At 41.6% G+C, this 16,007-nt stretch overlaps 1 protein-coding gene across 2 annotated transcripts; it reads left to right on the forward strand.

Moving 5' to 3' along the window:
- The first annotated feature begins 1,697 nt into the window (after positions 1–1,697).
- On the forward strand, positions 1,698–12,324 carry rbm17 (RNA binding motif protein 17). 2 transcript variants are annotated; one of them, XM_080851291.1, is made up of 13 exons: positions 1,698–1,760; positions 2,432–2,577; positions 3,437–3,559; positions 3,802–3,968; positions 4,769–4,896; positions 5,616–5,669; positions 6,030–6,165; positions 6,446–6,597; positions 7,273–7,323; positions 8,288–8,424; positions 8,666–8,764; positions 11,239–11,311; positions 12,003–12,324. In XM_080851291.1, exons 2-13 carry the CDS (start codon positions 2,455–2,457, stop codon positions 12,104–12,106), a joined length of 1,347 nt encoding a protein of 448 aa, XP_080707417.1. In that variant the 5' UTR covers positions 1,698–1,760; positions 2,432–2,454; the 3' UTR covers positions 12,107–12,324. The 2 variants fall into 2 exon arrangements, with proteins under 2 accessions (XP_080707417.1, XP_080707418.1); XM_080851292.1 differs by having other exon boundaries at positions 3,437–3,553.
- The last annotated feature ends 3,683 nt before the right edge of the window (positions 12,325–16,007 follow it).

The raw sequence follows: 16,007 nt of genomic DNA on the forward strand, positions 1-16,007 counted from the left end.
GCCAATCCCCACCCTAGTATACAGTACTATACAGTCCCGTGATAAAATTGTTCTAGGGCCAGTGTTATCAGAGGGATAATCTCATTGGTATGAGAATAATTTTTTTATAACTGTATAAAAAAAGTCAGTTTTTGTTTGTTTCTTCACGTAAGGAAAACACATCAAGATAAAACCGAACAGCTAGCCAATATCAAGAGATATGCAAAGATCAAGACCACCTGATTATGTATAGGCCAAAGATTGGACATAATATTACTATGATATTGTTATCATATCTTTATCACTTTACCAATTCTTCCTTTATTGTATTTCATTTCTTTATGGTGCACCCAATTGCTATTTGTTGTATACACGCTATATTCAATTGAATTTTATTTCTAAAGCGCCACAAAAATTAAATAGTTTCAAGACGCTTTACAGAGCCAAGTGCCTGATGGCACACAATGGCGAGAGGGGCCAAAAGAAACCTTAAGCAGAACCGCAGCACGTAAAAGTGTGTGTGTTGCCCATTGATCCACACAATCTTACAATCAATGACAACAACATTACTATAAGAGTACCAGTCAAGTCAGATAGACTGACTTTCATGTCTTAAAGTAATGGCGGTCTGTCGTTTCTCTTTACTTAGTTGACTGGTTCTTGCCATTCTATGGATTTGATTAGTGGTGGTAGTAGTAATAGGGCTATTCACATACCAATCCTACCCCTGCACAACACAACTGATGGTCTCAAACACATTGAGAAGGCAAGGAATTCCACAAATTAACTCTTGACAAGGCAAATCCATTAAAGGTGACTACTTCATGTAGCGAATGGCAAGAGCGTGCAAAGCGGTCATCAAAGCAAGCTACTTTGAAAAATCTAAAGTATAAAACATATTCTGATATAAAACACTTTTTTTAACCACATAATAAAGATTATTGTGACATTGAATGAGGAGGTGTGTCCAAACTTTTGACTGGCACTGTGTTTCATGAAATTCTGGTGTCATTGTTGTTATTCTTTTATTCCACTCCTATGAGGACCAACTATAAATATCATACCAAACATTTGACAAGATAAAATAGATAATTCCTGCTACAGGATAACAAAGAAGCACAGAGAAATAGATTACCTCAGTAAAACATTTAATTCACATGTATTAAAGCTTTTTGTAGAAGTTATTTACAAATATTTACAAATATTTTACTGATGACATTTCCCCTTCATCCAAACTTACATCACACTCTATCAGCTTAATGGTAATGATCCTGCTGTTTGGCCTTTTTGGAGATGGGAAGCTTACAAACTGACCACTTTTCCAGACATGCCCTTGTAGAAGCCGGACAAGGGGAACCAACCATGAACAACTGTCCAAGGAGTTGGTCATCAAATTGCAGAGTGAATTCTCAGCATTTGTTTTAACAAGCAGTGCAACTTCCCTTATAATATGTACTGCATACGACTTCTTTTCCATCAAGATCAGTATGGAGTTTTGATCACAAGGTAAGCTCTGTATTGCCTGTAAAAGCAGTGTTAATTGTCATAGGTCGAGAGCCAACATGCGTATATAATGCAATTCATATATTTTACATTATATGCCGTGGCATCAGTCTCTCTCGTAGATTCGTTTTTTATTTGCTTCAGCGAAGCCAGATTTCCTTAGACCGCTTGGTTTTTCACTCAGGCGCAACCATTCTGGCAATATTCTGGGGTCCTGGTAATCCGTGGCAAAACCTTACGCTCATTGTCGTTCATGTGAAACCCTACAGAAATTTCAGGTATTTCATTTAGAGATTGTGGTTGTTTCTTTCTCAAATTGTGTGTTATTGAGATATTTTGATATCATGAACAGTTTAAAGTATTCCTAGCTTATAGACATTTTCAATTTAGCTGCACTGGATGTATTTCTCTCTTTGTTTACCTCACTTTCGTTGACCGGTAACTTGTGTCAAATGCATGCATGTTGGTGCCATTCTTTCCATAGCATCAACATGTTCACGTTTAAATACTATTCACTTGCATGTTTGTCTGAAACGCATTTCATCTGCTCGGTTGATCCATATTACACAAACCTGGAACAAAACCTTGACATCTAAGTTTGACACATTCTTTCCTAGCTTGCAAGCTAACGGTGCAAGCTAAAATACGTAACTTTAGGAGAGGTATCCAGTGTAATAGGAACTGAAGCACCTTATGATCAGCCGATTTGAGCTGCGATTCAAAACACCTACATATTTCTTTATAAACGTAATGTATGAGAGTTTATTCTCTATTAGCCTATTTCTATTTCTCTATTATTGGCAGAGAAATTGGGAGGCAGCAGAAGTCTAATTCTATGCAGCTAGCAAGCTACAGCTAATTGAAGCTAGTTTCGTCTTCAGAACCTAGCTACAGGTTTTAAACCGCGTTGATGCTCTTGACACTCAATGTTTTACTTAATGTTCCTTAGTATCTGCAAAATATCGCATAACCATGTCCCTTTACGATGATCTGGGAGTGGGAGCGAGCGACACTAAAACGGAAGGCTGGTCCAAGAACTTCAAATTGCTCCAGTCGCAGCTCAAAGTGAAGAAAGCTGCCCTCACTCAGGCCAAAGTATGTATTTCTGAATTGTAGTCAATGCATTACACACTGTGTTAGATTTAATGTAACCTTCCTCAGTTTCTTGTATCAGTTGTATTCTTAAATGTTTCCAGTCTATGCATGCTTTATCCCTTTCCTTCTTCTTAAGATTTTACCTGTGTAAAACTTTCAAAAGTAGATCAGAGATTGTTTTTGCTGTTATTGTTTTATGATTTTGTGTTGCATTGTGTCCTCTTATGCCCTCCACTCACATACTGCTTTGGATATGTTGGGATAATTGTGACCATGCTTTTGAGGCGTTTGGATGGTAACATGTTAATATAACCAGACAATCTCTAAGCCAATGGTTTATATCAAAAATAGAATTTTTACAATTTCCCGATAAACAAATCAACTTGTAAGCATTACAGACAACACTGAAAACTGAGAATCTGAGAATAAAAAGTCTTCCTTGTAGCAGAGATGAGGTACCTCAGAGCTAGAGAGCAACAGAAGAGCAGAGCAGAGAACCAAAGCTATCGTACTAAGAACCTTTGTATCATTTATAGGATTAAGCCCGAACATTACATCATGGCTTATATATCTTACTCCACCAATCAGAATCAGACATGAACATAAAACAAAGTACTTCCCCAAAACAAGAGGATGTTACCTAAGGTTACCTCAGAATGGATGTCCAGGGGAACACATGCACTCCTAAGAATTAACTGACCGTAATACCAACTTAACTGATATTTGTCAGGTCGAACATCACAAATGATGACATTAATAAAGTATTTTTTTTCAAATCAATGGGGAAGAGAGAGTGACAGTTTGTTAGACAGTTAGGTAGACAGTTTGACTATTAACTTTTTTATTTGTTTGTTTCCAGAGCCAGCGCATGAAGCACACCACAGTATTGGCTCCCGTCATCGACCTGAAAAGAGGAAGCAATGGAGATGACAGACAGATTTCAGACACGCCACCTCACATTGCAACCGGACTGAAGGTTTGTGTGCGTGTTTGTTTTGTTTATTTGTTAGTTTTTGTTTGTATGCATGTGAATACGTGCTCCCGTATCCCAATACTGTGAAGACTTTATAATAGTCCTGCAGGCAATTGAGAACAATTGATCAATAATGAGTGTACAGACTCTTTTTTTGTGTTTGTAAATGTGTGTGTTAGAATTTGATGTCTGAACCCTACAAACCGACAAGTCGATCATGTGTGTATGTTGTGTGTGTGTGTGTGTGTCAGGATGTGGCTCCGAGCAGCTTCTCCTCGGGGGACGCACTCATCCCCCTCGCGGACGAGTATGACCCCATGTTCCCCAATGACTATGAGAAAGTGGTGAAGAGACACCGGGAGGAGCGGCAGAGGCAGAGGGAGCAGGAACGACAGAAAGAGATTGAGGAGAGGGAAAAGTATGCGGCCCCATGCTTTACGTCTGTCTGTCTGTCTGTCTGTCTGTCTGTCTGTCTGTCTGTCTGTCTGTCTGTCTGTCTGTCTGTCTGTCTGTCTGTCTGTTTTAACCAAGTCACCAGTGCTGAAAAGTAAGCTGCCTCAGGCCTCAGCGGCTCCGCACTTTATGTTTGTTTGTTTGTTTGTCTGTCTGTCTGTCTGTCTGTCTTAACCTAGTCACCAGTGCTGTGTGCAGCGAGGACTTTAAACCACCCCCCTAGAATGCAGCTTACCTTATGCTTATGTGCCAGTGGATTCTATAGAAATTTCAGATGCAGTTTTTTGTGTGTGTTTGCATTTGTGCATGCATGGTATTTCTGTGTATTGTTTGTGTGTGAGTGTGTATGCGTGTGCACTATGTGATGTGTGGATAGTTGAATTGTGGGTACACATGCTCTTTGTGGGTGTGTTTGTGCATGTGTGCTTTGATTTGTGTGTGTGAGGGTGCTCGTAGACATGTGCGCTCTGATATTGTGTGCATTGTATGCTTGGGCATTTAGGTGCTTTGATTGTGGGTATGTGGGTGCTTTGATTCTGTGTGTGTGTGTGTGTGTGTGTGTGTGTGTGTGTGTGTTTCGGTGTGTTTGTGTGCTTGGGCACATGGGTTCTTTGATTATGTGTGTGTGTGTGTGTGTTTGTGTGTGTTTGTGTGCTTGGGCACATGGGATCTTTGATTATGTGTGTTTTTTGTGTGTTTTTGTGTTTGGGCACATGGGTTCTTTGATTGTGGGTGTGTCCTCATCCTGTCATTCTTCTCCTGCAGGAAGAGGAAGGAGCGTCACGAAGGAAGTGCTCCCAGTGTTCCCAGCGCTCCCAGCGGCTTCTCCCGCTTTCCAGCAGAGGCTGACTCGGATGAGGATGATGATTATGAAAAGGAGAAGAGGAAGAGGGGTGAGTACCAGAGGACTAGGGGAGCGAGAAAGAGAGAGAGAGAGAGAGAGAGAGAGAGAGAGAGAGAGAGTAGGAAGGATAATGGATAAGGAATGAGGAAGAGTAGTACAGGATGGAGGAGAAAAAGATAAGTATGGCAGACAGACAATGGATGACAAATAGAGAGAAGGATGAGGGGTAAATAAGATAGACATAAGGGGTGAGAAGGATGAGGGGTAAATAAGATAGATATAAGGTGTGAGAAGGATGAGGGGTAAGTAAGATAGATATTGGGGTGAGAATGAGAGCCACAGAGAGTTTGAGATAATGAAGAGAGAGAGAAAAGGAAGAGGGGGAAGATGGAAGAAAAGCAAGATGGGGAGATAGTAGGAAATGGTTATCAGAGTTGTAGCAGCTTGGCAAATAGATGAGGAGGAGGAAGAGAAGATGAAGACAGGTGACGGTATGAAGGAAAGGTTTAGGGGTTTACTGAAACCATGCATTGGCACTTGTTTTGAAAGGGGCCTTTGGTAATGGACATTAGGTGCACTTAATGGGATCAGATTCATGGTGATCCCATGAAGTTTGTTGCCATGTATAGATCTAGCTTCTTCCAACACATTGAATACTTTTGTGTAAGGTATTGAGGTGACGGCAACGCTACAACTGTGATTGACATTTGTGGTATGGCTTTGAAAAGAACGAGATAAATAAATAAACAAACAAGCATTTCCCTTTAGTTGTCATTGGAGGAGCAGCAATCGCCCCACCCACGTCCCTGGTTGAAAGAGACTGTGAGTACCTTGTGTTTTGATTATGTGTGCATGTGTACGTATGTGTCTAAGCTCAAGAGTGCAGTGTGTGAAGCTCCAAGCTTAGACCCTTAGAGGTCACTATTGCTCCATGGGTTGTCTTCATTGGGTTGCTTGAATCCAATCGAAGATCACTGACGTACCTCAAATATAAATACCTTGACTTCTGGACTTGTGACGGTTCGGGGTTTCCCCATGTCATTTCGACCATTTTGACCCTAAAACACACAGCTCCATGAAGTGATTGTATTGTGTGATTATTTTTTTCTGGCATTTTGTCGAAATTGATAAAACTATATTTTTCTGTTTGTATGTTTTGATGATGTTTGGTTGCCATGGCAGCTCTTGCGTTCGCATATGAAGAGGAGGTTCGGAGCTCACGAGGGTCTAAGGCGGCAATCCCACCCCCCATGTTCGAGGAATCAGAGCGACCTCGCTCCCCTCCCGGGCCTACCAACTCTTTCATCGCTAACATGGGGTGAGTCAGTCGGTCTCTCTGTCTGTGTTTGAGGGTCATCTTTGGTGAGACAAAACCTGGGAACTGCCAGATTTGTGTGTGTGTAGGTGTTCTTGTTTTTGTGTGTAAGTGTGTACATGTCTGTCATTAAGAAATGTGTTTTCATTTTTATAAACTCTTTGTGTGTGTGTGTGTGTGTGTGTGTGTGTGTGTGTGTGTGTGTGTGTGTGTGTGTGTGTGTGTGTGTGTGTGTGTGTGTGTGTGTGTGTGTGTGTGTGTGTGTGTGTGCTATCCCCCACAGTGGCACGGTGGCCCATAAGATTATGCAGAAGTATGGCTTCCGTGAGGGGCAGGGTCTGGGCAAGCATGAGCAGGGGCTTAGCACAGCACTATCAGTGGAGAAGACCAGCAAGAGAGGCGGCAAGATCATCATTGGAGAAACCACAGAGAAGGGTATGAAAACACACACACGGCAAGATCATCATAGGAGCAACCACAGAGAAGGATAGGAACACACTCACACACACACACGGCAAGATCATCATAGGAGCAGCCACAGAGAAGGATAGGAACACACACACACACACACTCAGCAAGATCATCATAGGAGCAACCACAAAGAAGGATAGGAACACACTCTCACACACACACGGCAAGATCATCATAGGAGCAGCCACAGAGAAGGATAGGAACACACACACACACACACACACACACACACAGCAAGATCATCATAGGAGAAACCACAGAGAAGGGTATGAACACGCACACACACACACACACAGGAAAGGATGATCATTGGAGGAACCATAAAGAAGGGTACAGGCCTCAGCAAACACACACACACACACACACACAGGACAAGGTCACTAAGGGAGATTACAGACAGCCCACACACACACAGATCAAGCCCAGCAGCAGACAGACAGACAGACAGACACAGGCACACACACACACAAATACATGCAATACACACAATATAGACCTTGAGTAAATGAATTGGTTTCTAGTTCCAAGAGTACTGGGTTGTGTTTGGGTGGTTGATACTTTATTTTTTTAATTTATTTTGTGTGAATGTTGTTTTTGTAATATGTGTTTGCCTGTTATGGTTTGTGTGTGTGTGTGCAGGTTCCAGTCAGACTGCTGCAGAGCCATCTGGCTGGATGATTGGTGCTGCAGGTTTGGCATTCAAATCACTGTCTGTTCTCATTATACATACACACACATACATACACACACATACATGCACACACATACGCACTCACACCCATACACAATATCCCACATACACTCACACTCACACACACACACTCAAACACACACTAACACACAATAACACACACTTGCACTCACACACACACACACACACTCTCGCACACACACACGCACACACTAACACCGATGTGGTGTACTTTAAGACATAGATTAATTGATAGACACACACAAGACAAACACACACTCATTTTCATACCAACACATTATGTATACCTTAAAATCATTGTCAGTAGCAGAGCTTGGCTTGGAACTAGAAATCAGTGATGTGTTTCAAGACCTCTGAACATTTCTGTAACATTTCTAGACATGAGAGTTTTTCTGTTACAAAGCAACATCTATGATGCATCTGATGTGGTTGTTCGTGTTGAATTGACAATGATATAACACTTGACATTTGACCTTTAACCTTTGCTTCTGTGCAGTGTTGAACACACCGCCTCCTTTAGTTGGCAGTCAAAGCAGAAAGCTTGATGTTTTTAAGTCTAAGACTTTTTTCATTGACACAACAATGACGATGACAACTACAGCCTAGAATGCCAGATGTTGCTGTCTGGTAGTGACAGACATTCTCCCATCTCACAGACCTATGCAAACACACACACACACACACACACACACTCACACTACCATAGAACCTTGTGTTGTTTTTGTTGTTTTGGGAAGAAGTGCGTGCGTGTGTCTTTAAAGGAAATAATTGTCTTTGTGTATTCATCTTGTTTATAAGTTGCCGTGGTTAAGTCACCTGCTGTATAAGCCAATGTTAGATTAACAGTAGTGTGTCAATCATAGAGCGTGTCTGTGTGTGTGTGTGTGTGTTTTGATGGGCTGAGGCGTCTAGTGAGTGTGTGATGTGTTTCCTCTGTGACAGCCGAGGCCCAGAAGAAATCAGCAGCGTTCGCAGGAGCGTTCGCAGCAGTAGCAGCAGCGGCAGCAGGGGCCGGGTCAACTGATCCTAACCCCCTCACAGAGATACTCAAGTGCCCTACCAAAGTAGTGCTACTGCGGGTAAAAACTGTGTGTGTGTGTGTGTGTGTGTGTGTGTGTGTGTGTGCGTGCGCGCAACTGTTTTACTACTAAATGAGGTGTGTACCACACCCACCTATTCATGAAGCACATACAGTTGCGTGTGTGGTTTTACAAAAATCACGCATAAGTTTGTCAGTAGGTATTGTCAACTGTCAGTCTTTTTTTTTCTCTTCCTGTCGTGTGTGTGTGTGTGTGTGTGTGTGTGTGTGTGTGTTTGCAGAACATGGTGGGGAGGGGAGAGGTGGATGACGATCTGGAGGGAGAGACGAAAGAGGAGTGTGAGAAATATGGCAAAGTCACAAAGTGTGTCATCTATGAGGTCAGTTGATATGTGTGTGTGTCTGTGTGTGTGTGTGTGTGTGTGTGTCTGTGTGTGTGTGTTTGTCTGTGTATGTCTGTAGTCATACTGTGTATTAAGATGTGTGAATTGGCTGATGCTTTGTCACCATTTTGTTAAAAAACACATTGAAGACAACAAGCTGAATCAATTTCTAAAAATAATCTGTGGATAACCCACTAGAGGTCCAGGTCTCTTTCACATCCTGGTTCTGCCATTCACTGCATTCCGGAACTGTTGTGGTCCAGAGCGTTCTGTGAAATCCTAGAATTAGAATGGTCGTCAATACAAAATATATTTGAGTAGAATTGGATCGGTCGGTAGCGCATCGCATGGAACGTTGTACAAGCCTTGTTTAATAGAAACAGTCGGCAAATCAATAAAAACCCAGAGGACCTTTTATTCAGCGTTCTACAACTCATGCCACATACCCTAGGGCCTCAGTTCCCAAACTGGGGTACTCGTACCCCTGGGGGTACTGGTTTAGGGGGTACGCGGGGACAACATTTGATTTGCGTTTTCAAAGTGAAAACGTTACATTTTCAACCTGAGCTATAAATAGACATGACATCTTAAATGGTCTGAATAGCCAAGTGGCATTGCCCAAAATACTCATCTTTACCCATATTCAGCAAAATAATTACACTGCCAAATATAGCTACAGGTAGCCTATAGGGCCAACAATTTTTCGCGTTAATAGAAAACGGACGGAATTCGAGGAATGTACCCTTTGAAATGGACTGCAACTTTAAGATGGAAATATCATTTTGTGCATCAAAATCGCCCATTCCCCTGTATTTCGCCCCGCAAAGGCTGTATTTCTTTCAAATAAACACAACAACGATTGCAACGATGAACAAACATTAATTAAAAAACAAAACCACTGAGAAAATGTCACGTCTGTGCTGAACTCCGCTCCAGCCACGCCCCCTTTTCAACGGTTGACACACACATGTTCGCTACAGCCTGTCACATTTATTCACTCATCTTCCCAATCGTCTGCAAATAATGTATTTTTTAGTCTTCTGGTCTGTTGATGGCTGGCAAACAACAATCTTAGAAGGTTTGGGTCACTTGTGGCACATATTATTCACTCAATTTAAGCTATCAATCTACCTCAGGTTGAACAAAATGAGGCGAAACAGAATAAAACAGAATTCACCAAAATGTGTTAAGGAAAACTATTTTGTTTGAAACAGAAGAAAATCATTTGCCCTAAAGGTAAATTAGTGACCTACCCTTACAGTTTCACAGTTTTTAGTGTTATAGGCTGAATATGTGTGCGGGGGAGGGGGCGTGGCCGCTGTTACAAACATGAACATTTTTACCCTGCATAGAAATGGGATCTCCACCCCTGATTGCAGTAACTTATTTGATCACAGCATCACATAAACGAATAGGTAATCCATAACTCCCTTACTTGACGAAAATTACTATATTTATTAGTGCTGTCAGTTTAACGCGTTATTACCGGCGTTAACGCAAGCCCATTTTAACGCCGTTACATTTTTTATCGCGCGATTAACGTTCTTTTTGCTCTCCCAAACTGTGTAGTAGGCTAACGTTAAGTTTGAGTGAATGGTGAGCGTGATACGGCGAAATTGATGATAAAAAACTTCTGAATAGAAAGTTTACCTTTAAAAGTTGTGTTGTGCAAAAAAAGCGAGCTTCACTGTTGTCTGAAAATGTCAACAGGCAGCTGGCTGAAAGCACAGAAGTAGTAGGCTTACCTTTTATTGGTAACCTAACTGTTACGGTTCATTGTTTTTGAAATAAGAGGCCTGACTTCTATGTTCACAGCAAACTTGAAAAAAAAGAAAATATTGAGCCATGGTTTAACTGCACTATAGTCCTTGTTTATCTGAAATGTGCATTTTATAATTTTATTTTGTACCGCCCTGTTTGGCAATGTTCTTTTTCAATAAAATAAAACATTGCATAAAGCAAGCCAATCCACTTTTCCATGCTGATAAGAGCATTTAAAAAAAAATGATTGAAGGGACATTTAGAATAGATAAATCGCAATTCATTTTGAGTTAACTATGACAAAAATGCGATTAATTGCAATTAAATATTTTAATCGTTTGACAGCACTAATATTTATGTACCGGTAGTTATTTCTGAGAAATGGCTTATAAGCTAATGTTACACTCTCATTAAACATTGGATGATACCCTCACACATAGTTACTGCTTCTTTTCTCTGTGAGTAGTGACATCATGTCTGTAAACGTGTGTGTGTTTGTGTTAACAAGCAGCATGCGTCAGTGTTGTTTCGTTTCTGTTGACTTCATAGAGAAGGTTGGCATGTATTTTAGACTTGATGTGTAAGAGTTATTTGTTAATTGTATCACAGATGCAATAAGCTTGTGAACCAATTTAATGTCTGTACTAATCTTTTGTGTGTGTGTGTGTGTGTGTGTGTGTGTGTGTGTGTGTGTTTGGATGTTTTCTCAGATACCCATTGTACCTGAAGAGGACGCAGTTCGTATCTTTCTGGAGTTTGAGAGAGTGGAGTCAGCTATAAAAGGTCAGTGTTACAGATGGTGTGTGTGTGTGTGTGTGTGTGTGTGTGCGTGTGTCACTCCAGTTCAGGTGTCCCAGATCAGCTTGTCCTGAAAGCAGGTGAGACTCCCTCGAGTGTTACATCACACTCAGGAGAACCAAAGCCCAGTTCAGTCTGGTCCAACACACACACATACACATTATGCAATCTAGCTCTTTTCCACACACATACCCCCCAACACTCTCACATACCCAATCTAGCTCTCATATGCGTGCGCACACAGACACACGGCTCATTACACAACGTCCCACACATACTCACCTTGCAGCACTTATGTGAAGGATCATCCGGCTGTTTATGCTCTGACTTATGAATGTCCTTCAACAGGAAGAAAAGTGAGAGAGTTCGCTTTAAGAGCAGAACTGTGTGTGTGTGTGTGTGTGTGTGTGTGTGTGTGTGTGTCAGTCATATCTGTGGCATATATTTGTTTGAAGATGATTTCATCTGTAGCTACTCTGTAGAAACTGTGCTGTGTGTGTGTATGTGTGTGTAGAAACTGTGTCGTTTTCAGAGGACGTCAAGTAGCTTCTATCTTTCTGAAGTGGGAAAAAACTAAGTAATAGAACATCAGATCATTTTTTTTCCCGCCTCTGTATCAACCCCCTTTTGTTGGATGTTTGTTTATTTGTTTGTTTGTTTGTTTGTTTGTTTCCAGCTGTGGTCGACCTGAATGGTCGGTACTTTGGTGGACGAGTTGTGAGGGCATGTTTCTACAACCTGGACAAATTTAGAGTGTTGGATCTGGGAGAAGCAGTGTGATCCTTTTCATCTTTATATACACACACACACACACACACACGCACGCACGGCCCTCTTTCTGTAAGGCCGTCTTCGTATGTATGTCTTCAGACAGAAGACAACCGTTGTATATAATAGCAGTGCTGTTACTGTGAATCTGTTAATCATTTGTTGGTTTTGCATGGAAAGTTGGTGGAGTACTGTAAATTCTGGAAATTAAATGACCTATCTTTTTTTATAAGGAAAATGTAGCCTCTTGTATTATTTGTTTGTATGTTTTGTTTTGGTTTGAAGGACAAGTAGGCAGAGTCTGTGAAGGTCATGTTTTTCTCTGGAACCTTATCAGGCAGCCATGTACACACACACACACACACACACACCTTAATGTACGCAGTGGAGTACTTAGTGTAGGTTTCCAAAATAAAAGCACATCGATCAAAATGAAATACGACTGCACCTAAAAAAAACGTCTTCATTATGTTGAGCATTTCCCTACATCATGTGTCTAAACCAAATAACTGTAAAAACGGCTACAAAAACATAGCCCAGGACAAATAGTAAGATTTTTACACACACTCACACACTCTCACTCGCGCACATGCACAAGCACACACAGGTCAATGGTAGAGATCTAGAAGTGAATATATTGTAATATTGTGACCCTTTCATCTCCTAGCCAGGTGGGGCTAAAGAGGTCAGAATCGATTGAGTTATCGGAGAAGAATCCAACATTGCCTGGCTTGCCCTTCTCTTGAGAGTAGTGCGTTTCAGGTTCCTGATAATGGACTGAATTTGTATAACAGAAAAAAAAATGTCCTCTGTGGATGTGAAACTAGGGGAAGCCTATATTCAGAGACTCACATAACACTGTCTTAGTCCATTTTACAAAAGACGTAAGCAAGCAAGATGTCAGTGATATAACGCAAATTAATTAATGACATAACACCCACAGGAGGGAAGTGTGTGCGTGTGTGTTGCTTCTGGAGGCTGGAAGACTGAATGAAATCCCGCTTTAAGTAGATGTCATTAACTCACCGCAATTCCCACAGCTATTCTCTGGCTTGCATAAACTACCTCACAGGCTTCTGTCAATCACTGACCCACTCTCTTTCACATACACACACACACACACACGTCTATCATTAGATTATGGAGCAGCATCTAAGCCTATGGGAGACAGTGTTATGTGCGTCTGAATATAGGCTTCCCCTAGTTTCACATCCAAAGAGGAAAAAAGTTCCTGTTATACAAATTCACTAAATTATCTGGAACCTGAAACGCGTTTTATCACTGACATCTTGCTAACGTTGTCTGTGTAAAATAGACTAATTAAGCAAATGAACATTTCCTTCCCCTTGGATCAAGCTGGAGTGAAGTAGCTTGCAAATCTGCATGTCACACTAGAAACATAACTTTCATTTTTGAGGACTTTTAAATGAATAATAAGTAGGTTTGGCTTTAGGGTAATTCTGGGGTCACCAAGCCTTCAATTCATTTTAGTTATACACAGGAAAAGCTTTAATTCATTTTAGTTATACACAGGAAAAGCTTTAATTCATTATAGTTATACACAGGAAAAGCTTTAATTCATGTAAGTTATACACAGGAAAAGCTTTAATTCATTTTAGTTATACACAGGAAAAGCTTTAATTCATTTTAGTTATACACAGGAAAAGATGATAAATGTCTCGTGCTGATGATTGGGGCCTTCTCACATCGCCCAAAGCTCTCGCTGTCACATGCAAGTCTTCATGCCCAACAACCTACCCTTAGGATCACAACAATAGGGTGTACTATGAAAGAGTATGCTGTACTTCAGCAATTGTGTCTGGAGGTCAAAGGGGACCAAGGACTAAAGCCAGGTAGGGCCATATAGATGCTAATATCTTTGGCTTCAACCATCTTGACGTGGAGGTAGACAAAAGCCATCGATCAGAGTCTGATAGCTCTAGCTCTTAGACACAAAGGCCAGGAACCATGTCTGATGGCTCTCAACATAGACAAGAGGTCAGGGGCCAAGCATGATGCGTCTGGCCTAGTAATATTATTCAAACTCAGAGTGGGGGTCAAAATGGGAATACGGTCTGGTATGTGTTATGGTCTGATATCTGCAATTTCCCTAAATCTAACAGCTACAACCATCATACCAATACTTAACAACAACAAAGATGTAAAGTTGTGAAGTGGGCACCTTCGTTTGTCAGTGATTCATTGAATTAGGCACACGACACCTATGGACTGCTCAACAGTGGTGTCTGGCATCCCAGACAAACCTTCATCCATACTCACGATGAGTTAGGAGACATGCCACTACCAGGGACAGCAACATCTTCACCTCAAGATACACATCGAAAAGATTTCACATACATATATCAGTGTCTGAATGATGCACTGCCTAATTATCTTAATATCAATCTCATTATACTATGGCATGCCACTGGCTATCTGAGGTAAGGGGTGGGAGGTATTTCCAGCAGCCAGCAATCTCTAGTCCCGTGCTTTGCCCCATTTGCCAGTACTATTTGTACGTGCCTGGTGTCCACATTTCTGTTCCTCTCACACAAAAAACAGACTGGGTTAAATTATTTAAAACCTGATTATGCCTCCACATCAAGCAACACTGATGCTGTGTGCCCATCTTTACCCACCCACGGACTGAGGGAACCCTTATGATGTGTGCCCATCTTCACCCACCCACTGACTCAGGCAACCCTTATGATGTGTGCCCATCTTCAACCACCCACTGACGGAGGCAACCCTGATGATGTGTGCCCATCTTCACCCACCCACTGACGGAGGCAACCCTGATGATGTGTGCCCATCTTCAACCACCCACTGACTCAGGCAACCCTTATGATGTGTGCCCATCTTCACCCACCCACTGACTCAGGCAACCCTTATGATGTGTGCCCATCTTCACCCACCCACTGACTCAGGCAACCCTTATGATGTGTGCCCATCTTCACCCACCCACTGACTCAGGCAACCCTTATGATGTGTGCCCATCTTCAGCCACCCACTGACGGAGGCAACCCTGATGATGTGTGCCCATCTTCACCCACCCACTGACTGAGGCAACCCTGATGATGTGTGCAAAGGAGAACAATCACGCTACGAGCAATAGAGACCTAGTGTAACAATGAATGCTATTTTACATAAGAAATAAAAAAAAAAGTGCAGGAATGTGACTACTGTTCGAGCGAGTTAAAGTACTATTTAGAGGAGATAGCATTAGAGGAAGGATAAGGAGAGGTAGAAAAAGGAAGAGGAAGACAAATACAGATAAGTACATGCAGCTACAGAAGAACAAACTACAGTCAGTGAGAGCAGGGGTGGAAGATGACTCACAGGCAGACTAAGTTGCTTTGGACTTGGGCATGGCTTCGACCACAAGAAAATTAGATTAATGGAATTGTTAATTGTTCTCCTTTGTACGTCACTTTGGATAAAAGCGTCTGCTAAATGTCTGTATTGCCAGCCCAAGCAGCCCCTATGGAGTCTATTCCCTCCTGCCAGCTGTCTTTCCAAGCCATGACATGGTCACACATGGTTGTGGTAAATGAAAAATAAATCGAAGTTTGTTTAAAGGACTTTATTTTCCACAATAAGCAGACATTTAATCTGTGCCTATTCACTGAAGCTGTGGGGTACAGCTAGATATACTTGATACCCATTTTAGCACTCATTTAAATACATTATTTTGGTTCTCTTAGCTTAAGAGACTTACTAATAGTGAGGTTATTTGGTTCAGTGACGTTCGTCACGTTACCATTCTACTCATGACTAATGCACTGAAACGACTCTGTCTCCGTATCCAAGTTTTGTTTTGACTATGGAAAGCTGAATACTGAGAAATAGTCGTGACAAGAGACTGCAAATACATTTAGTTCTGTTTCCCCCCGAGTATTCTTTGAATACGCTT

Source organism: Sprattus sprattus (assembly GCF_963457725.1).
Source record: "Sprattus sprattus genome assembly, chromosome: 14".
NCBI lineage: Eukaryota > Metazoa > Chordata > Actinopteri > Clupeiformes > Clupeidae > Sprattus > Sprattus sprattus.